Raw genomic sequence first — 24,059 nt, 5'->3', positions numbered from 1 at the left:
ATTGTAGTTCACCCATATCATCATGAATTTCCCATCTGGAGCATACATAGAAAAGGAAAGGAAAGGCTGGCTTTTTCTAATAAGTAGCACCACAAATGTCCTAACCCAGGCATCGCCAGGTACCTAAGCTAGTCTCTATACCTATGTCTTCTTCTTCTTCTATATCCATAATAAAAGTGAAATTATGAAATAATAATACATTAAAACTTTGTTTTTATACCACATCTGTCTCCGCAGGGGGACTCAGAGCGGTTATATGTGTATGTCTCCCACTTCCACAGACAGGCTCCCATTTTCACGCACACCCACAACCTCCCTCCCTCTCATGGCATTGCAGGCTAGAGAGAGCGCCGTGAACCACGTCCTCCACAAACACCATTCTGCCCACCATCCAAGGGAATGCTTTTCTATGGGGACAATTTCACCCTAGATTTTATCTGTTCCCTCCACCACAGACACCTCAGTGTTTCTTACTCTTTCCATTGCTGTGGAATGTGCACGATCCCAGCCACTGCCTCTTCCATAACCCTTTCCTAAACAGACCAGAACTGATCAGCTGACTCCATACAACAGGTCTTGGCACACCGACCTGACATGCCTAATCTGGAATACCAGTGGGTGTGGAGGGGACTGGCCTTAGAGGTTGGGAGTTATGGTTCACCCACAGTGCTCTCTCAGTGGGGGTTCTGTGACCCCACCGACAGATCTGGACCAAACATGGCACACAGACCCCACATGCCATGGAGGGATTTTAGGGGGGGGGGCTGATACATCATGGTAGAAGTTGTAGTTCACCCCTCATCTAGGGAGCACTCTGAATCCCACCAGTAACAGATCTGGACCTAACCTGGCACCAGGGTGGGAGTTGTAGTTCACCCTGCATCCAGAGAGCACTGTGAACCCAACCCATGACCGTTCTAGACCAAACCTGGCACACATACCCATCATGGCCAACTTTGAATACTGATTGGGTTTGGGTGGAGGGAACTGACCCATGATTTTGGGAACTGTAGTTCACCCTCATAGAATCATAGAAATGGAAGTCCAGTCCAACCCCATTCTGCCAAGAAGCAGGAAAATGACATTCAAAGCACCCCCAACAGATGGCCATCCAGCCTCTGCTTAAAAGCCTCCAAAGGAGCCTCCCCCACACTCTGGGGCAGAGAGTTCCACAGCTCCTGATGTTCAGGTGAAATCTCCTTTCCTGCAGTTTGAAGCCATTGTTCTGCGTCCTAGTCTGCAGGGCAGCAGAAAGCAATCTTGCTCCCTCCTCCCAATGACTTCCCCTCACATATTTGTACATGGCTATCATGTCTCCTCTTAGCCTTCTCTTCTGCAGGCTAAACATGCCCAGCTCTTTCAGCCGCTCTTCATAGGGATTCTTGTTCTCCAGACCCTGGATCATTTTAGTCGCCCTCCTCTGGACGCTTTCCAGCTTGTCAACATCTCCCTTCAATTGCAGTGCCCAGAATTGGACACAGTGTGATTCCAGGTGTGGTCTGACCAAGGCAGAATAGAATAAGGGGGAGCAGGACTTCCCTGGATCTAGATGCTATTCCCCTATTGATGCAGGACAGAATCCCATTGGCTTTTTTAGCTGTCACATCACATTGTTGGCTCAGTTTAACTTGTTGTCCACGAGGACTCCAAGGTCTTTTTCACACGTACTGCTGTCGAGCCAGGCGTCCCCCATTCTGTATCTATGCATTCCATTTTTTCTGCCTAATTTCTTGCATTTGTCCCTGTTGAACTTCATTTTGTTAGTTTTGGGCCATCTCTCTAATCTGTTAAGATTGTTTTGAATTCTGTTCCTGTCTTCTGGAGTGTTAGCTATCCCTCCCAGTTTGGTGTCGTCTGCAAACTTGATGATCGTGCCTTCTAACCCTTCGTCTAAGTTGTTAATAAAGATGTTAAACAGAACCGGGCCCAGGACAGAGCCCTGCGGCACTCCACTTGTCACTTCTTTCCATGATGAAGACGACGCATTGGTGAGCACCCTTTGGGTTCGTTCGCTTAGCCAATTACAGATCCACCTAACCGTAGTTTTGTCTAGCCCACATTTTACTAGCTTGTTTGCCAGAAGGTCGTGGGGGACCTTGTCGAAGGCCTTACTGAAATCCAGGTAGGCTACATCCACGGCATTCCAGCTTGTAACTCTATCGAAAAAAGAGATCAGATTAGTCTGGCATGATTTGTTTTTGATAAATCCGTGTTGACTATTAGCAATGACAGCATTTGTTTCTAAATGTTCACAGACCACTTCCTTAGCGATCTTTTCCAGGATCTTGCCTGGTATCAACGTGAGGCTGACCGGTCGGTAATTGTTTGGGTCGTTCTTTTTTCCCTTCTTGAAGATAGGGACCACATTCGCCCTCCTCCAATCTGCTGGGACTGCTCCCGTTCTCCAAGAACTCTCGAAGATAATTGCCAGTGGTTCTGAAATAACTTCCGCTAATTCCTTCAATACTCTTGGATGTAGCTGATCTGGCCCTGGGGACTTGAATTCGTTTAGAGAGGCCAGGTGTTCCTGGACAACTTGTTTCCCTATTTGGGGTTGGATTTCCCCCAATCCTTCGTCCATTCCAAGTCTGAGGCAAAGAAGGCATTAAGCAGTTCTGCCTTTTCCCTGTCCCCTGTCTCCATCACCCCATCTTCTCCTCACAGTGGCCCTATTGCCTCCTTGTTCTTCCTTTTTCTACCAACGTAAGCAAAAAAGCCTTTTGTGGTTGTTTTTTATGTCCCTGGCAAGTCTGAGCTCATTTTGCGCTTTAGCCTTACAACCTTTTCCCTACAGGAGTTGGCTATACGTTTGAATTCTTCTTTGGTGATTTCTCCCCTTTTCCACTTCTTGTGCATGTCTCTTTTGAGTCTTAGCCCGGTTAGAAGTTCTTTGGACATCCATTCTGGCTTCTTCGCACTTGTTTTATTTTTTTTCTTTGTTGGCACTGTTTGCATTTGCGCCTTGAGTATTTCACTTTTTAAAAACTCTCATCCATCCTTAACTCCCTTGTCTTTTAATATTGGCGTCCATGGAATGCCGCTCAGTAATTCCTTCATTTTTTGGAAGTCAGCTCTCTTAAAGTCCAGAATGCGTGTTTGACTTGTCTTAGTTTCAGCATTCCTTTGTATGGCAAACTGCAGGAGCACATGGTCACTTGCCCCTAAGGATCCAACCACTTCGACTGTATTGATCAGGTCTTCCACATTTGTTAAGATTAGATCAAGAGTAGCCTATCCCCTTGTTGCCTCTTCTACCTTCTGGACCATAAAATTGTCTGCAACGCAAGTGAGGCAATGTGAATCAGTTGCTTTGTATTTTAGTCTCCAGAGAAGCAGGAAAAACTTGCCAATTTCTTTTCAAAGGGACATCCTTCCAAATATTGGCTCTCTTGTCCCTTTGGCCTTTTTTCCCCTCTGAACTAAACACACCCATCACCCTCGGCCATTCCCTAGAGCCCTTCTCTGGAGACATCTCAAAATCTTGCTTGAATGGTGCTGCCCAGAACTGGACACAAGGTTATTCCAGATCAGGTCTGATCAAAGCGTAGAAGAGAGTTGACTAAAACTTACCCAGATCTAGACATCACCCTCCCGTTGGTACAGCCTAAAATCACACTGGCTTTTCAAAGCTGCTGTATCACACTCATAGAATCATAGAATCATAGAATAGTAGAGTTGGAAGAGACCTCAAGGGCCATCTAGTCCAACCCCCCGCTAAGAAGCAGGAAATCGCATTCAAAGCACCCCCGACAGATGGCCATCCAGCCTCTGCTTAAAAGCCTCCAAAGAAGGAGCCTCCACCACAGTCCGGGGAAGAGAGTTCCACTGCCGAACAGCCCTCACAGTGAGGAAGTTCTTCCTGATGTTCAGGTGGAATCTCCTTTCCTGTAGTTTGAAGCCATTGTTCCGTGTCCTAGTCTGCAGGGCAGCAGAAAATAAGCTTGCTCCCTCCTCCCTATGACTTCCCCTCACATATTTGTACATGGCTATCATGTCTCCTCTCAGCCTTCTCTTCTGCAGGCTAAACATGCCCAGCTCTTTAAGCCTCTCCTCATAGGGCTTGTTCTCCAGACCCTTAATCATTTTAGTCGCCCTCCTCTGGACGCTTTCCAGCTTGTCAGCATCTCCCTTCATCTGCGGTGCCCAAAATTGGACACAGTATTCCAGGTGTGGTCTGACCAAGGCAGAATAGAGGGGGAGCATGACTTCCCTGGATCTAGACATTCCCCTATTGATGCAGGCCAAAATCCCATTGGCTTTTTTAGCTGCCGCATCACATTGTAGGCTCATGTTTAACTTGTTGTCCACGAGGACTCCAAGATCTTTTTCGCACACACTGCTGTCAAGCCAGGCGTCCCCCATTCTGTATCTTTGATTTCCATTTTTTCTGCCGAAGTGAAGTATCTTGCATTTGTCCCTGTTGAACTTCATTTTGTTAGTTTCGGCCCATCTCTCTAGTCTGTCAAGATCGTTTTGAATTCTGCTCCTGTCTTCTGGAGTGTTAGCTATCCCTCCGAGTTTGGTGTCATCTGCAAACTTGATGATCGTGCCTTCTAACCCTTCGTCTAAGTCGTTAATAAAGATGTTGAACAGAACCGGGCCCAGGACGGAGCCCTGCGGCACTCCACTTGTCACTTCTTTCCATGATGAAGATGACGCATTGGTGAGCACCCTTTGGGTTCGTTCGCTTAGCCAATTACAGATCCACCTAACCGTAGTTTTGTCTAGCCCACATTTTACTAGTTTGTTTGCCAGAAGGTCGTGGGGGACTTTGTCGAAGGCCTTACTGAAATCTAGATATGCTACATCCACGGCATTCCCTGCATCGACCCAACTCGTAACTCTATCGAAAAAAGAGATCAGATTAGTCTGGCATGACTTGTTTTTGGTAAATCCGTGTTGACTATTAGCAATGACCGCATTTGTTTCTAAGTGTTTGCAGACCACTTCCTTAATGATCTTTTCCAGAATCTTGCCTGGTATTGATGTGAGGCTGACCGGACGGTAATTGTTTGGGTCGTTCTTTTTTCCCTTCTTGAAGATAGGGACCACATTCGCCCTCCTCCAATCTGCTGGGACTTCTCCTGTTCTCCAAGAACTCTCGAAGATGATTGCCAGTGGTTCTGAAATAACTTCCGCTAGTTCCTTCAATACTCTTGGATGTAGCTGATCTGGCCCTGGGGACTTGAATTCGTTTAGAGTGGCCAGGTGTTCCTGGACAACTTGTTTCCCTATTTGGGGTTGGATTTCCCCCAATCCTTCGTCCATTCCATGTTGCTGAGGTTGAAGATGGCTTTCTTTTTGTGAGAAGACCGAGGCAAAGAAGGCATTAAGCAGTTCTGCCTTTTCCCTATCCCCTGTCACCATCACCCCATCTACTCCTTGCAGTGGCCCTATCGCCTCCTTTTTCTTCCTTTTTCTACCAACATAAGCAAAAAAACCTTTTTTGTTGTTTTTTATGTCCCTGGCAAGCCTGAGCTCATTTTGCGCTTTAGCCTTGCGAACCTTTTCCCTACAGGAGTTGGCTATACGTTTGAATTCTTCTTTGGTGATTTCTCGTTTTTAAAAAAACAATATTTATTCAAAGACTAAAGAAGAAAAACAAATCAAAGCATGTTTACACAAATTACAATTTTGGTATTTAAAAACAATATTTTATACAAATAATAATTTTGGTACTTTTTTTAAAAAAGGACTATTTAACAAATATAAAGGGAACAAGGACACACACCTTGCACAATAAGAACAAAACTAACTGACATCAAACGCTAATTTACAAAACTCACTCACTATATGATTTGTATCTCTATTTACTCTTATTTCCTTTCAATGCGGTTCTATACTTCATCAATGTAGTTAATATGTCCATCTCAACGGATTCATGAATCTTCATCAGTCGTTGTAGTCATTTTTTGTCTTCCATTCTCTGCAGTTGGGGAGGGATACTGTGTGTCCTAATGGACCCTTTGCCAAAGGTGGGGATTGAACAGTCTCATATGCAGAAAGGGTTTCACTCTACACAGGGATAAGTACACACAAAGCAAGGCTGATGGTCTCATGTTCCAGGGCTCTCTCGGTATAAAGTCTGAGGTTTATTAAACAAACACAAGACAAGCCAAGACCATATTTTATAGGAAAACTAAAGTCTTCAGTCCAGCTAAAACAGTGGTTCCCAACCTGGGGTCCATGGACCACCAGTGATCCGCAAGAACTAAAATAGGGTTCACAGCCTCACAGTTACTACACCATTACAATGAGAGTGACTGGTCTCGCGAAACCCTCTTATAGTCCTGAGGATTATTAAATATGGTTTTCTGTGGGCGAGCAGATGACAACTAACTGGATGGCATATCAGGAATGAGAGCTGACGTGGTCTATCCAATGCAATTTTCTGAATCATCACTCCAAATAACCAAACCAAATCTAAAGTTGACCAAAAACTGATTTATAACCCTTCTGGTACTAATTTTGGAGAGTGGTCCCTTGTCAAATGATCCCTAGTTAAAAAAAGGTTGGGAGCCACTGAGCTAAAATAATTGGAGCAACACAGTTGAAGGAACAATGAATACAAGTGCAGGTCAAGAGTCCAATTATTGCAGACAAGTTGAGTACTGCAGATACAGGTCAGGAGTGAAAATTAACAAGAACCAAGGTCACAGTCCCAACAGTCACATGCCAGGAGTTCATTCAGCTGAGTTGATAAAACAACAACCAAGAAATCAAGAGTACAAACCGAATTTAGAGTCCCAAAGTCAAGCCAGAAAGTCAGGGATACAAACAAAGTCCAAGTCCATATACGAAACCTAGACGTCAGTCCAGAATTTAGAGTCAATGATTCAGGATACAACAAAGTCCAGAAAAGGGTTAAAAGTACAGGACTAGCACCCAAAATTTCAACCAAGGGACTCAGGACAGATCACAGTACATACAGTACACATGCATGGGAAACAATTGATGCCATTGAATGCAGAAGAGCCAAGAAATAAGGCAGGAGTATGAAGATACGACGTTATCTGCAACCAAAGAGCTATTCTTTTTCAGAACCCTTTAATCCAGAGATCTCTGCTGCTGCTCATTTCAGCAAACCTTCACACATCATCCTAGAAGCCTGCGATGGGTCTCTTTGAGGAGGAGGTTAGGTGAACCCCTTCCAAGCTTGCTGCCATTCTGAGCGACACCTGCTCCCAGTAGCCGTCAACCAAGGCCACACAAACTCCGATTCATGGTGGAGAGAGAGCAAGGTGCTGGCCTTTCTCTTTCCTTCCAATGTGTTTTTATAGATTCGGAAACTCAAAGGCCCGTCTCCTCTAGAGGTACATGAGTTCTGTGATGTCTACTGTATGCTGAACTTTTTCTAAAGCTCTGTTCCTATTCCGTGCATTAAGGTGACTTCTCCTCTGTGTGGGTCCTTTGATGGGAACGTAGACTGACACTCTGACTGAAGCTCTTTCCACATTCTATGCATTTATATGGCTTCTCCCCTGTGTGGGTCCTTTGATGGGAACGTAGACTGTCACTCTGACTGAAGCTTTCTCCACATTTCATGCATTTATGTGGCTTCTGCCCTGTGTGGGTCCTTTGATGAGAACGTAGATTGCCACTGTGACTGAAGCTCTTTCCACATTCTATGCATTTATGTGGCTTCTCCCCTGTGTGGGTCCTTTGATGGGAACGTAGACTGTCACTCTGACTGAAGCACTTTCCACATTCCAGGCATTTATGTGGCTTCTCCCCTGTGTGGGTCCTTTGATGGGAACGTAGATGTCCACTCTGACTGAAGCTCTTTCCACATTCTATGCATTTACATGGCTTCTCCCCTGTGTGGGTCCTTTGATGGGAACGTAGACTGTCACTCTGACTGAAGCTCTTTCCACATTCTATGCATTTATATGGCTTCTCCCCTGTGTGGGTCCTTTGATGGGAACGTAGACTGTCACTCTGACTGAAGCTCTTTCCACATTCTATGCATTTATATGGCTTCTCCCCTGTGTGGGTCCTTTGATGGGAACGTAGCTTGTCACTCTGACTGAAGCTCTTTCCACATTCTATGCATTTATATGGCTTCTCCCCTGTGTGGGTCCTTTGATGGGAACGTAGATTGCCACTGTGACTGAAGCTCTTTCCGCATTCTACGCATTTATGTGGCTTCTCCCCTGTGTGGGTCTTTTGATGGGAACGTAGACTGCCACTCTGACTGAAGCTTTCTCCACATTTCATGCATTTATGTGGCTTCTCCCCTGTGTGGGTCCTTTGATGAGAACGTAGATTGCCACTGTGACTGAAGCTTTCTCCACATTCTATGCATTTATAGGGTTTCTCCCCTGTGTGGGTCCTTTGATGGGAACGTAGATGTCCACTCTGACTGAAACTCTTTCCACATTCTATGCATTTATATGGCTTCTCCCCTGTGTGGGTCCTTTGATGGGAACGTAGACTGTCACTCCGACTGAAGCTCTCTCCACATTCTATGCATTTATAGGGTTTCTCCCCTGTGTGGGTCCTTTGATGGGAACGTAATTTGTCACTCTGACTGAAGCTCTTTCCACATTCCACACATTCATATGGCTTCTCCCCTGTGTGGGTCCGTTCATGTACAGTAAGAGAATTTTTCCAATCAAATTGTTTCCCACATTCCAGACACTGATGTAACTTCTCCCCTGTGTGTGATCTAGGATAGGGAGGTAGAGGACTTGCCATTCTTTTATATTTATAATTCAAATATTATGCCAGGGGTTCACAGATATAACCTCCTGAGCAGCACAGTCTTTGTATTGCTGTAGCCTTCTGCTCGCTTTCCCAAGCCTCTCTTTTTTCAGCACAATCTTATTTCCTCCTCTTAACTGCATAGGTTTGTAGCTTGAAATATATTTTTACTACTTATTTTTTCTTGTTGTCATTGCTGTGTATTTTGAAGTCCCTTTAGACTTAGAGCACTCCTTGGGCAAAGCTCTCACAACATATTCTTTGCAGAGCTTTTTCAGAAGTTACCTGCAGACAAATGAGGGGAAAATCTCTTCAGGAGTTGAACAGAGAAAAATCTCATGGAACATGAAAAACAAGTCTCGTGCTGTAACAAACCCAGGGGAAGAGGGTGAGCCCATTGCCTGGTGAGAAATGCTTTAACACTTGCCTAACAACAAACTACCCCTCCTCAGGTCCAAAGGGGACGGTGCGCAAAGATACTCTGCACAAAATAAAATCCAACCCTACCAATTAAAATCCAACAATGCAGCAAAGCTGAAGGCATAACAGGCTGTGAACTGTGAACATTTATTTTTGGCGTCTTTCGCTGAATGAAATTATTCTCAATGTCTTGTAGAGATATGTGGTCAGCCTTATATAAATTAATGTAATAATGTTTTAAAGCCTGTTGAATATTGATATCATCTATTAATATTTTATCGTCATGTTGTATCTTAACAGTAAGTCCCCTTCAGGGTAGAGAAAGGCGGGGTAGAAATGTCATAAATAAATAAATACATAAATAAAGAATTGACAATTACATTTTTGGGTTCTTTCCTCAACGTATATGCTAACTATTTCCTTGGTTTGTTAGCTGATTCAAAATATTTTTTTTTTGCATTCTTTATTTTAGTTTCCAATTCATTAACTAGTAACACAATAATTGCTTTTGTAGGAGTTTTATCTGAGTTAGAATGTTTGAATTCAAAGGATTTTTCTTTAACTCCTCTTCTTTTTTTAATATCATCTGAAATTATCTGAAAATATTTCTGTCTATTCTTTCTCATTTCAGTGTTGCATTTTATAAAGTATCCTCTAATATAAGCTGTACTGGCATCCCATACTGTTTGAATATCTGTAACTTGATTTAAATTAAGTTCCAAATATTCTTTCAGTTTTTCTTTCAAATTCTCAATTACGTCCTCCTTTTGCAGTAGTGATTCATTCAGCTGCCATCTAAGTGTTTTTAATAATAATAATAATAACTTTATTTTTATACCCCGCCCCATCTCCCCGAAGGGACTTGGGGCGGCTTACATGGGGTCTTGATCAAATATCAAAACACAGCAATAAAACAGTTATCCAATAAAAACATCAATTACAGTAAAAACAATCGTTAAATCAACATAAAACATACAATATTAACACTGGAGACTAATTCATAGAACCCAGGCAAAGTGCAACATGTGCCGAAATGGGGAAGGGCCATTTTTTACTTTCTTTTTAATTACTAGAGTCACTGGATTATGATCTGAGATAGTTTTGGGTAGGAGTTCTGTCTTTTGAACAGGTTTTGAGTTTGGCAGATATCCATATCTTTTCCATTCTAGAGAAAGTATTTTGTCTTTCTGAAAATTGTGTACTGTATATACTCGAGTAAAAGCCGAGGCACCTAATTTAACACAAAAAACTGGGAAAAACTATTGACTTAAGTATAAGACGGGGTGGGAAATGCAGCAGGTACTGGTACATTTCAAAATAAAAATAGATAGCAATAAAATTAGATTAATGGAGGCATCAGAAGGTTAAATGTTTTTGAATATTTACATACAACTGCAATTTAAGACTTTCCAACTGTGATTAAATTATTATTCTAAGCTTCTTCAATGTAAATGTGCTTATATATTCTTCCAATAATCACCATAGTTTATTTTAACTATACATTTTGGGGGAAATGCAGTGTGTATACGAATAAAGAAAAGTGGGAAAGACGAGTGCCGAGGAGAGGAAGGCGTGCGCTGCACGGGAAAGGAGGAGAGGCTTATACTTGCGTATATACAGTATATTCTTTGCATCCCCCTCCCCGAGAGTTTGTCTTTCTTTGGTGAAATCACTCCATTCCAATCTCCCAAAAGGCACCCATTTTCATAATGGAGGTCTGTTGGAAACTAGGCACGTGGGGTTTATATATCTGTGTAATGACAAGGGTGGGAGAAAGAACTCTTGTCTGCCCGAGGCAAGTGTGAATGTTGCAGCTGGCCACCTTGATTGACACTGAATTTCATTTTTAAAGCCTGCCTGCTTTCTGCCTGGGGGAATCCTTTGTTGGGAGGTGTTAGCTGACCCATTGTTTCATGCCTGCAATTCTCATTTTTTGAGTGTTGATTTTTATTTACTGATTTTAGAGTCTTTTTTGATACTGGTAGCCAGATTGTGTTCAATTTCATGGTTTTCTCCTTTCTGTTGAAATTGTCCACATGCTTGTGGATTTCAATGGCTTTTCTGTGTAGTCTGACATGGTAGTTGTCAGAGTAATCCAACATTTCTGTGTTCTCAAATAATATACTATGTTGGTTCATCAAGTGCTCGGCTTCCCCTTGGCAACATCTTTGTAGATGGCTGATTCTCCCACACCAGAAGAGACTCGGGCTCTCATCTGGCTCGTCATACCTCATAGAGCTTGTTGAGTTTAGGATCGCAGTGCTCGAACCGGTTTGTAAACGGAGATGCAGACTATTTGCAGAATCGCGTCCCTGTTTACAAACCGGCTCGAGCACTGCAATCTGCGGAGGAGGCCCTGCTCTCGGTCCCACCCCCGTCTCAAGCACGGCTGGTGGGAACGAGAAAGGGGGCCTTCTCCGTGCTCCTCCCCTCCTCTGGAAATCCCTCCCAAAAGAACGAAAAACTGCCCCCTCCCTCCTTGCCTTCAAACTAAAAACACATCTATGCACTCTGGCCTACTGAGAGGAGGAAGACTAATACGACTCGATATGTATCATTGTCTAGATATATTAAATCCTGTCTAGATACTGGAATTGATCTCAATTGGACACCATCTGACCATTTAATAAGGTCTGAGCTGTTTGAAGTGTTTATTCTGTGTACATTTACACTATGTGACTATGTTTGCTAGGCTTGTCAAGTTTTATTTTTGAGGAGAGTCCTCCAAGTTCTGTCAGTCATCCAGATTTGACTGCAGGCATGTTTCAAAATCCAAAAAGATGTCCCATTGGTGAGGAAGAGGAGGGGGAAAGGCTTCCTTTCTGCTGCTCTGGAGACTAAGGGACAACGGAGCCAGGAGGTCAAACGGCAAGAAAAGGGATTCCTCCCAAACACGAGGAAGGACTTCCTGAGGGCAAGAAGAAGAGCTGTTCAGCAGGGGAACTCTCTGCCTCAGAGTCTGGTGGGAGCTCCTTCTTTGGAGGATTTAGTCAGAGGCTGGATGGAGATCTGTCGGGAGGATTTGGATTGTGTTTCCCTGCCTGGCAGAAGGTGGTGGGGCAGGGTGGCCCTTGGGGTCTCTCCCAACCCTCTGGCTTCGGGGATTCCTCGTGTCTCAGTCCTAGGCCAAGGCTGCCGCCTCCCCCTCCCCCGCCTCCTCCTCAAGGACTTGGGAGATATTTGTCTTGGGATAGAACTCCCAGGTTCCTCCAACCCTCATGCCAGGAGGGTTTCTGGGCGTTGTAGTCCAAGAGAGCCATTCCCTTTGGGGAGAGAGGGAGGGTTAGAAAGAAAGTTATTACTATTACTATTATTATCATTATTCCCTCCACTCTCTTGAGCAGGGATTCCCAAACTCTATTCCTCTGGGATTTCTTGGACTTTAGCACCCAGAAGCCTCAGCTGCCTTGGCCCAAGATCAGGGATTCTGGGACATGGAGTCCCCGGAAGTGGAAGGCCAGGGCTTGGGAAGGGAGGCTCCTGAGAAGGGACCAGGCTTCCATGGCTGAACTGCTCTTGCCATCCAGAAATGCTTCCCAATGTTTAGTTGGAAGCTTCTTTCCCACAATGTGAATCAACTGCTTTCCATTTTAGTCTCCAGAGTAGCAGGAAAAACTTGCCCTTTTCTCCTCAGTGGGACATCCTTCCCCATATTGGCTCTCCTGTCCCCTCGGCCTTTCTTTCCCTCTCAGCTAAAGATACCCAAACTACTCCCACGTCCGCCTCACCTTTTGGCACCTGCTGTTCCTTCTCCACTTCGGCCTGGAGCTTCTTCTGCACGGCCTCCGCCAATCCCTCCCTGCAGACGCCCTTCTTTCCGCAGGACGGCCCTCTCTGCCGAGGGAAGGGTCCGGGTTATGCGTCTGTTGCCATTTCCAAAAAAGGACAAAGCAGTCAAAAAGGGCAAAGCAGCAACAACAGCAGTTCAGCAGATCAGGAGCTCCATAATAATAATAATAATAAACAGATGAAACAATAGATCACACCCTCAGCTGCTGCAGAAAGATTGCACAGACAGACTACAAGCAGAGGCAAAACACCGTTGCTCAGATGATTAATTGGAACTTGTGCCACAAATACCATCTGCCTGCAACAAAGAACTGGTGGAATCACAAGCCCGAAAACGTTACAGAGAATGAACATGTCAAGCTACTCTGGGACTTCCGAATTCAGACAGACAGGGTTTTGGAGCACAAGACCCCTGACCTCACGATCGTGTTAAAAAAAAGTATGGACTGTCAATATTGTCATCCCAGGTGACAGCAGGATTGAGGAGAAACAACTAGAAAAGCTGACATGATATGAGGATTTAAAGATCGAATTACAAGGACTCTGGCACAAGCCAGTCAAGGTGGTCCCAGTGGGTGCAGTGGCTAAAAACCTTGGCCTGCACTTAAACACAATCGGCGCTGACAAAATTACCCTCTGCCAGCTGCAGAAGGCCACCTTATTGGGAGAGGCACGCATTACTCGCCGATACATCACACAGTCCTAGACATTGGGGAAGTGTCCGAGGTGTGATCCAAGACAGCCAGCAGAGTGTCTGCTGTGGACTCATCTTGTTATGTTTCAAATAATAATAATAACAACAACAACTTTATTTTTGTATCCCGCGCCATCTCTGCGAGGGGACTTGGGGTGGTTTCTCTGGGGACCAATCCCAACAATATACAATCAAATGCATTCCAATCCCAAGGAATTAATACATCAGTGCCTCTAAAACACAACATCCCAAAAGCGTAGCCCATGAGATGGGATCAGCCAAACAGTCTGGACCTGAACCATCCAGGGCTTGAAAGGCCATCACCAGCCCTTTGACTTGTGCCCAGTGACAGGCTGTCAGTCAGTGGAGGGGGGGGGGGGTGTCAGCAACCTGGCTGCCCCGTTTTGGAAGGCGCATGCGCAGAGGGCCTGGAGGGCCGAGCAGGCCGCAGCCTCCCCGGGACAGACAGACAGACCAAGGCCGGACGGGGAAGGGAGGCCCGTCAGCAGGGACCCCGAACCCTCACCCAGCTGCCCCTGACCTGCTCCTCTCTCTCTCTCTCTCTCTCCCGAAAGGCCTCCTCCTCCTCCTCCTCCTCCTCCCTCTTCCTCGAAGGGCGCTCACAGGAAAGGGTGGAAGGCGGGGCTTCGCCTGAGGGAACTAGGCGCTTCTCCCCCCCCCCCCCCGCCTTCCCCCCTTCGCTTCACGGTCCGCCAATGGGAACCCGCCTTCCTCTCGCGCGTCATCGGTCTCCGGGCAGGAACGCCCCCTCCCCTCCCCTCGCCCTTGGGCCGTGAAGGGTCCTTCCAGAAATGGGCCAATGGGGATCGGCCTGGTCTCTCCGCGTCACCAGTCTCCGGGCAGCCTCGCCCTGGCCTTCCCGCCCGCGGGTCATGTGACGGGCTGAGTGACCGTTGGGAAGGCCGAGGCCTGAGCCGGGAGCGAGGGGGGAGGGGCGGGGAGGGGCGGGGCCTGCCTTCTTCCTTCCTTCCTTCCTTCCTTCCTTCCTTCCTTCCTTCCTTCCTTCCTTCCTTCTCTCCGAGCCCGAGCCTGCGGCCTCGTCCTCCGCCTCGTCAGTCCTGGTGAGTCTCGTTGCCAGGCCTCCTCCCGAGGGCCCAAGAGGAGCCAAGGCCCAAGGGAGGGAGGGAGGGAGGGAGGGAGGGAGGGAGGGGAGGCCGAGGAGGGCCCGGGCCTGGCCCACTCCCAGGCGGGCCTTCCTCTCTCGTTCTCTCCCTGGGAACACAGGCCACCACCGCTCTCTCTCTCTCTCTCTCTCTCTCTCTCTCTCTCAGCCAGGCCTGGGCAAGCTCCGGGCCTCCCTCCGGGGCGGGGTTTTGGACTCCAACTCCCAGAAGGCCTCCCCTCAGGCCCCGCAGGCCTCCCCTTCACCTCCACCTCAAGACTGCGGAGAGAGAGAGAGAGAGAGAGAGAGAGCAAGGGACTGGGGAAGGGAGGTCAACAGACCAAGAGAAGGCAGAGAGGGAGAAGGAAGGAAGGAAGGAAGGAAGGAAGGAAGGGCGCTCGGAAAGGGAGGGGCCCCCAGGGATCAGCTGGCATGGACATTCACAACAGAGGGACATGCAGACAAAGGGAGAACAACAACAACAACAACAAGATTTGTATCCTGCCACCATCTCCCCCAGAGGGGACTCGGCGTGGCTCACAGAAAGATCCCATACAAAACAGGAACAATATACAAGACAGCAATCAACAAGAAGCCCTGCTTGACTCTCAAGCCAAAAGTGGGTGGTAGAAATCACATGGTACAAAAGCTGACTGGCACAACCTGGGGATCCCAACCAGGCCCTGGAAAGACAGGCGCTTGGCTCCTCTGCTGCTGAATTCACAGGCCCAGTGGGGAAGACATCTCACCACGTTCAAACAGTGGACGTGGCTCTTCATGAGACATGCCGCACCGTCACAGGATGTCTGCGCCCCACACCACTGGAGAAATGATACTGTTGAGTCCCTCTGGGGAGAGAGGGCAGTCTAGAAATGAAATGGTATTTATTATTATTATTATGATTATGGCACCATCTGACATCTGTGGGGAAGTAGCAGCCTGTAATGAAAGGACCAAGGCAGTGACATCTCTGGCCCATCCCCTGTTTGGATATCAGCCAGCATGTCAATGCCTTAAATCAAGAAATAGTTTCCTAAGATCTACAAAGATACTCGCAGGAACACCTCAGCAACAACTTTATTTGTGTGTCCCGCCTCCATCTCTCACTCCTTCCTTCCTGGCCTGAGATGGAGGGATGGAGAATGACCTCCACAAGAGGAAACGAAATTTGGGACAGATGAGGTATCAAAGAAATTGCTTGGGCGGGACGGGGGACACACGGTGGTATGGCATAATATATATATATATATGTATATATATATACACACTAGCTGTGCCCGGCCACGCGTTGCTGTGGCGTTGTCTGGTGGTGTTGGTGAGAACTTGTTGAGGTAGTGGTGGTATTGAATGTCTGTTGTATGGTTGTCTTTATGTTTAGTATGCATTTGGTTATTTGTGTACTGTGAAAGTGGTGAGGATAGAGGGGGTCTATGTCCCTGTGCAGTATTGTATAAGGAGCCCCGGTGGCGAAGTGCGTTAAAGCACTGAGCTGGAGACCAAAAGGTCCCTGGTTCAAACCCCGGGAGCGGCGGGAACGGCTGCTGTTAGCTCCAGCTCCTGCCAACCTAACAGTTCAAAAACATGCAAATGTGAGTAGATTAATAGGTACCGCTCCGGCGGGAAAGTAAGGGCGCTCCATGGAGTCATGCCAGCCACATGACCTTAGAGGTGTCTACGGACAATGCCGGCTCTTCGGCTTAGAAATGGAGATGAGCACCAGGCCCCAGAGTCAGACATGACTGGACTTAACGTCAGGGGGAAACCTTTACCTTTACCTTTAGTATTGTATAGTATTTATACGTTGTCCGTGTGTTGTGAAAGCTTGGGTTGTGTCCAGCTGCATAGTAGAAAGGGTTGGGCTGGATGGCCCCTAGGATTCTCTCCAAACTCTTGGATTCTATGCTTCTATTATTATTATTATTATTATTATTATTATTGACACAACGACGTTGTATGACACAGCAAACAAGATAGATATGCTGGGTTTCGCTTCACAAAATCACAAGTTGAACACTTCCCAAGTGTCTAGGACTGTGTGATGTATTTTCGGATGATGCGTGCAGATCCCAGCAGGGTGGCTTTTTGCAGTTGGCAGATCGTGATTTTGTCAATGTCTATTGTTTCCAAATGCCAGTGGCTGAGATCTTTCGGCACGGCACCCAGTGTGCCCATCACCACCGGGACCACCTGCACTGGTTTCTGCCAGAGTCTTTGAAGTTCAATCTTGAGGTCCTGATAGCGGCTGAGTTTTTCCTGTTGTTTTTCGTCAATGCGACTGTCACCTGGGATGGCAACATCAATGATCCAAACCTTTTTCTTTTCCACAACTGTGATGTCTGGTGTGTTGTGTTCCAGAACTTTGTCAGTCTGGATTCGGAAGTCCCACAGTCTCTTTGCGTGCTCATTTTCCAATACTTTTGCAGGTTTGTGATCCCACCAGTTCTTTGCTGCTGGGAGGTGGCACTTGAGGCATAAGTTCCAATGAATCATTTGGGCCACATAGTTGTGCCTCTGTTTGTAGTCTGTCTGTGCAATTTTCTTACAGCAGCTGAGGATATGATCAATGGTTTCATCTGTTTCCTTGCACAGTCTGCATTTTGGGTCATCAGCTGATTTTTCGATCTTGGCCTTAATTGCATTTGTCCTGATGTCTTGCTCCTGGGCTGCAAGGATCAGGCCTTCTGTCTCCTTCTTCAGGGTCCCATTTGTGAGCCAGAGCCAGGTCTTCTCCTTATCAGCTTTTCCTTCAATTTTGTCAAGGAACTTTCCATGCAATGTTTTGTTGTGCCAGTTGTCAGCTCTAGTTTGTAGTGTGGTTTTCTTTTACTGGTTTTTTGTCTGCTGTGCTTTGAGGAGTTTCTGATTTTTGACTTCACTCAAAGCAGGTTCTTCACTTTGCTTTCCATCTTCTGCCAGGGCATGTTCTTCTTCTTTGACTACTTGTTTTACTTGTAGGAGTCCTCTGCCCCCTGATCTTCTAGGCAGATATTATTATTATTATTATTATTATTATTATTATTATTATCATCATCTTCATCATCATTATTATGTAGAGGCTGGATGGCCATCTGTCAGGAGCGCTTGGATTGTGTCCTCCTGCATGGTAGAAGGAAGTTGATCTGGATGACCCTTAGGGGTAACTCCAAACCTTAGGACCGTATGATGTTGTTATTATTAGTAGTAGTAGTAGTATTAGTATTGAGAGGCTGGGTGGCCATCTGTTGGGAGTGCTTGGATTGTGTCTTCCATGGCAGAGTTGAGTTGGAGTGGATGGCCTTTAGGTGTGTCTCCTAACTGTCTGATGCTATGATTCGATGTGTGTTATTATTGTGCAGATATTGGATGGCCATCTGTCAGGAGTGGTTGGATTGTGTCCTCCTGCATGATATAAGGAAGTTGAACTGGATGATCCTTAGGGGTATCTGCTAACCTTAGGATTGTACAATATTCTTATTCTTATTCTTATTATTATTATTATTATTATTATTATTATTATTGAGAGGCTGGGTGGCCATCTGTTGGGCGTGCTTGGATTGTGTCCTCCATGGCAGAATTGGGTTGTTCTGGATTACCACAGTAATTATTTCATATTACAGTAGAATCTCACTTATCCAACATTCTCTTATCCAAAGTTCTGGATTATCCAACGCAGTCTGCCTTTTAGTAGTCAATGTTTTGTAGTCAGTGTTTTAAATTCATTGTGATATTTTGGTGCTAAATTTGCAAATACAGTAATTACAACATAGCATTACTGAGTATTGAACTACATTTTCTGTCAGATTTGTTGTATAACATGATATTTGGTGCTTAATTTGTATAATCATTACCTAATTTGATGTTTAATAGGCTTTTTCTGAATCTCTTCTTATTATCCAACATATTCACTTATCCAACGTTCTGCCGGCCTGTTTATGTTGGATAAGTGAGACTCTACTGTATATTTATAATCTTATATCTGCTTAGAACTGGATTATATGAGGCCCCTTCTACACAGCTGTATAAAATGCACACTGAAGTGAATTATCTGGCAGTGTGGACTCAAGATAATCCAGTTCAAAGCAGATAATATAAGATTATAAATGGGTAATATAGCTGTGTGGAAGGGCCTTGAGTCTACACTGCCATTTAATCCAGTTAAAATCAGATAATCTATGGAAAATGCCTAAGTGAGGCCTAACTGTGCCTGTCCCGTGAGCTGAGTAGGTTGCTAGGAAACCAAGTGGGCGGAGCTTAGCACTCTAACTGGCAGCAATTGGATAAAAACAATTATTACTCTCTCTCTAATTAGGACTTTATTTTTCTTTTCTTTTTGTTGTATCAACCTAGTGCCGTGGATGATGGGTTTTGTTGTCAAATTTTGAGGTTGGGGGGCCTGTACTTTTGTTGTTTTGTCCACTGCCCTGATGCCATTACTCTTTTATATATATAGATATATATATATGGGTGAAAATAACAGTGGATGCAAAAATGTATTGTAGAATTGTTTTGAATATTGAATATTATGCGTCTGCTGTATAACAAGGGGTGTCTATATTTTTTAAAAGAACTATATCAATGTCTTCTGTATCATGAGGAAAAGGAAGGGGGTGGAGGGGGGGAGAGAAGCCTTGTCTTTTACATCGATCTCTTTAACCCAAGCCCTAGTATTATAGACAGTGTCTAAAGTTTTGGAAGATCCAAATGTCCTCTGTGACAGAAACAAATGCACTCTTGTCCTCAGGACTTTGCCTTCCCACGCTATCCACTCTCCTTCCCGCCTTCTTTTCCAGTTCTTTGCATGTATTTCATATCATAACGACTGCCATATAGATCTAAAATATCAATTCCATTAGTTAGTAAATTAGGATTGTGTGGGTAAGAATTCACTATGTTACATTGTTATCTTCTTTTATTTAAACACTACACAAATATGTATTAATATATATGTTGTCGCTCTAAAATACCTAATTAACAAAGCTCGCAACCTTTTGTGTTCTAATCAAAGAGTGCTGATAGGTCAATTATTCAAAGTCTCTTGAATAAAGAGTTCAGAAATAGTACAAAATGTAACTGTATACTATTAATAATATTTTAGTCAACAGATCCTTCTGTGGCCATCTTCCTTTGCTTTGTGAATTCAATGAATGGCTTCCATTCTTCTTGGAAGTTTCTGTGTATTTGTTTGTTGTGCAGCTAAAGTTAGTTTGTCCTATTTGGCCATTTCAAAACCTTTTGTCATCCAGTTTTCTGGTGTTGGCATGTCTTGTTGTTTCCATAGTTTTGCGTATTCAGTTCTTGCTTCTGTTGTCATATAAAGAAAGAGTCTTTCTTGATGTTTCCCAGTAGAAAAAGTTATGGTTTTAATGGGATTTTGTACTCTAGAATAGTTTCCATGTCTGTGTGGATTTTTATTCAGAATTCGTTAGTCCCAACATATCATATGTGTGTGTGTGTGTGTATTTGAGAGTTTTTCTGGAGTTATGTACCATCTATAATAATAATAATAATAACTTTATTTTTATACCCCGCCTCTATCTCCCCGAAGGGGACTCAGGGCGGCTTACATGGGGCCAAGCCCGAATAAAAACAGTAGCAGTATAAAACACAGCAATAGACAACAACTTGCACAATAAAAAATAAAAAAATAAAAATAAAACATTAGCCAATAAAAAACAAGAACTAATAAAAACATGGATTAAAACTGAGAGATTGTAAAAGTAGACTGGGTAAGGTGCACTATATAAATATTGTAGACACAAGGTGACTGATAAAGTGCTGCAAATTCTGGAAGTGCAAATTGGGATGGGAATAGACCCTGTGTCTATATCGAGTTGACAAAGGTAAAAGGTGCAAACCGGTACAAGAATGGTCACAGATACAGATTGCTTCTGGATTAGCAATCTTTATCTAAAGGCTTGAGTAAAGAGCCAGGTTTTCAAGCTCTTTCTGAATGCTACCAGGGTGGGGGCTTGCCTGATTTCCCTGGGAAGCGAGTTCCAGAGCCGGGAAGGGGCCACCACGGAGAAGGCCCTCTCTCTCGTCCCCACCAACCGCGCTTGTGACGGAGGTGGGAGCGAGAGGAGGGCCTCCCCCGACGAACGAAGAGATCGTGCAGGTTCGTAGGGGGAGAGGCGATCACTAAGGTAGGAGGGTCCCAAACCGTTCAGGGCTTTGTAGGTGATCACTTGCACCTTGAATTGGGTCCAGAAGGTGAACGGCAGCCAGTGGAGCTCCTTAAGCAGGAGGGTTGACCGCTCCCTATAATTTGCTCCAGTTAGAAGCAAGGCTGCCGAACGTTGAACTAGTTGGAGTTTCCGGGCCGTCTTCAAGGGCAGCCCCACGTAGAGTGCATTGCAATAGTCCAGTCTAGAGGTAACTAAGGCATGGACCACCGTGGCCAGATCAGACTTCACGAGGTAAGGTCGCAGTTGGCGCACAAGTTTTAATTGTGCAAAGGCCCTCCCGGCCACGGCCGACACCTGAGCATCAAGCGTCAGTGCTGAGTCCAGGAGGACCCCCAAACTGCGGACCTGCGCCTTCAGGGGGAGTGCGACCCCGTCAAGCACAGGTAGCCACCCAATACCCCGATCGGACATACGACTGACCTGGAGGACCTCTGTCTTGTCGGGATTAAGCTTCAGCTTATTCGCCCTCATCCAGCCCATCACAGCTGCCAAGCACAGGTTCAGTATCTGGGGGGCTTCCTTGGAGTTCGGTGGAAAGGAGTAGTAGAGTTGAGTGTCATCTGCGTAGAGATGGCACCGAACTCCAAAACTCCGGATGACCTCTCCCAGTGGTTTCATGTAGATGTTAAAAAGCATGGGGGACAGAATGGAACCTTGCGGGGCCCCACAGGTCAAAGGCCAGGGGTCCGAGCAGGTGTCCCCCAGCTTCACCAACTGGGAACGGCCCTCCAGGAAGGACTGAAGCCACGACAGAGCCATGCCCCCAAGGCCCATCCCGGAGAGCCGTCCCAGAAGGATACCATGGTTGATGGTATCGAAAGCTGCTGAGATGTCCAAGAGAACCAGCAGGGTCACACTCCCCCTGTCCAGCTCCCTGCGGAGGTCATCCACCAAGGCGACCAAAGCCGTCTCAGTACTGTGACCAGGTCTAAAGCCAGACTGCGATGGGTCCAGAAAATCGGTGTCATCCAGGAAACCCTGGAGCTGCGAGGCAACCACCCGCTCCAGGACCTTGCCCAAGAAAGGGAGGTTCGAGATTGGTCTGTAGTTGTTTAGAATGGCCGAATCAAGGGAGACCTTCTTCAATATAGGCCTCACGATGGCCTGTTTGAGGACAGATGGAAATTTGCCTTGATCCAAAGAGGCATTAATTATCATCACAAACCACTCTACCAACCCTCCTCTGGCCGATTTAATTAGCCACGAGGGGCAAGGGTCTGCAGAGCAAGTGGTCACTCTCACCGCCCCAAGGATCCTGTCCACGTCATCCGGGCGAACAAGCTGAAACGAATCCCACAAGTTTGAACAGACAGGTGCCTCAGTTACCTCTTTTGGCATTGCAACAAAACTAGCATCCAAGTCGAAGCGAATCTGAGCGACTTTGTCTGCAAAGTGGTGCGCGAACTCGCTGCACCGAGTTGCCGAGTCTTCGGGTGCCCCTCCCCCCTCAGGAGGGTGAAGGAGCTCCCCGACGACCCGAAACAACTCCGATGGTCTGTTAGTTGCAGACGCTATGCGGGCAGTCGTGAAGGTCTTCCTGGCTGCCCGCAAAGCCGCGGAGTAGGCCCTAATAGCGGCTCTAGCCCGTGCTCGGTCAGAAACGCTACAAGTTTTCCGCCAGTGGCACTCTAGTCCCCTCCTCGAGCGCTTCATCACTGCCAGCTCCTCCGTGAACCAGGGAGCCGAAGTGACTCTTCGCAATGAGAGGGGACGTTCGGGGGCGATCATGTCAATTGCCCTGGACATCTCGCTATTGTAGCGATCTACCAAGGCATCGACAGGATCGTCAGCCTCCATGACAGGAAGATCCCCAAGAGACCTCAAGAATCCATCTGGATCCATCAGTCTCCTGGGGCGGACCATCTTAATGGGTCCACCACCCCTGCGGAGGTTTGAGGTCACAGTGAGTCTTAAACTGATCAGGTGGTGATCGGACCATGACAACGGAAGAATATTTTGCTCTTCCACTCTGACCTCACCATCTGCCGCAACAAACACCAGGTCAAGTGTGTGTCCAGCTTGATGAGTGGGACCAGATATCACTTGGGACAGTCCCATGGTCGTCATGGCGGCCATGAAGTCTTCAGCTGCACCAGTTAATGTGGCCTCAGCATGAATGTTAAAGTCCCCCAGCACTACCAGCCGCTGAGAGACCAACGCCGCACCAGAGATCACCTCTGCCAGCTTGGGCAGGGAGACTGCCGTGTCGCGGGGTGGACGGTACACCAGCAGAATCCCCAAACTGTCCCGGGTACCCACCTTAAGATGGACACACTCAAAACCTGCAGATTGCGGGATGGCGCACCTGACCAGGGAGATTGTCTGCCGAAAGACCACCGCAACGCCACCTCCCCGCCCCCCGGCTCTGGCCTGCTGTTGCACCCCGAAACCTGGAGGACACAGCTGGGCGAGATTTACCCCGCCGGGCTCATCCAACCAGGTCTCGGTGATGCAAGCCAGATCCGCCGCTTCATCCAGGATCAAATCCTGGATGATAGCTGATTTACCATTGACGGATCTGGCATTAAATAGCAGGACCTTCAAACGGAGGGGACTGTCATGGAGGCTACCACTCCTATCCTTCTCCAGGGTCGCAAGAACTCTGTTGCGCTTATCCCTGGGATAAAGGTGACCACTCCTCCTCCTCCCCCACACGACCTCAATGGTCTCCCTCAGGCTCCTGTCCACCCCCCCCCCCCCAGGGCGACAGGCAGGATAGAGCTCTCATTGCGATGCCCTAGTCAGCTGTCCATAAATGGGGAGCTACTCAGGATTCTATCTTGCTTAGAGTCTGAGAATGAATCCTGTAATGATGAGATGATGGAGCAGTCAGGGGAACTAGATTGACTAAACAAGAGCAATGTCTCTGGGCGGGAATCGAGAATGGATTGGGAAGGGTCTAGAGTTGAAATGGGGGACACTACACAAGATTCTAAGAGTGGAGGGGACCTAGATAAAGAGTCATGGGCACTAACCATTCTGGAACTAATGGTACCTTGAAAATGCAGTTCCGAACCTGCCATCAAGGGGCGGATTGTGGGGTCCAGAAATACCTTCCTAATATTAATACCCCATGAATTCAACAGGGGTTTATGCGCCCAAAGTGCTTCAATTAAAGTGCTATCATCAAAGGTGATAACGAGACGTATGGAGCGGTCCTGAGCTT

General features: G+C 46.4%; 1 protein-coding gene and 1 long non-coding RNA gene across 5 annotated transcripts in view; one reads left to right on the top strand and one right to left on the bottom strand.

Moving 5' to 3' along the window:
• Positions 1–24,059, top strand: part of LOC103281973 (zinc finger protein 239) — a 264,351-nt gene that overhangs the window by 200,287 nt on the left and 40,005 nt on the right. The gene's annotated exons all lie outside the window — the stretch shown is intronic.
• The window catches only part of LOC100567955 (zinc finger protein 135-like), a 39,287-nt gene continuing 20,787 nt past the window's right edge, over positions 5,560–24,059 (bottom strand). The window contains exons 1-3 of one of the 2 annotated variants that reach the window (XM_062966754.1): positions 14,148–14,299; positions 12,852–12,986; positions 5,560–8,988 (exon numbers count right to left, since the gene is read on the bottom strand). In XM_062966754.1, coding sequence (XP_062822824.1) covers positions 7,381–8,697 — 1,317 coding nt within the window. In that variant the 5' untranslated portion in view covers positions 8,698–8,988; positions 12,852–12,986; positions 14,148–14,299 and the 3' untranslated portion in view covers positions 5,560–7,380. The other variant, XM_062966753.1, reaches the window with a different exon arrangement.

Source organism: Anolis carolinensis, unplaced genomic scaffold (genome assembly GCF_035594765.1).
Source record: "Anolis carolinensis isolate JA03-04 unplaced genomic scaffold, rAnoCar3.1.pri scaffold_29, whole genome shotgun sequence".
NCBI lineage: Eukaryota > Metazoa > Chordata > Lepidosauria > Squamata > Dactyloidae > Anolis > Anolis carolinensis.
Note: the sequence above shows the minus strand (reverse complement) of the source record. Positions and strands in the feature narration are given on the sequence as shown.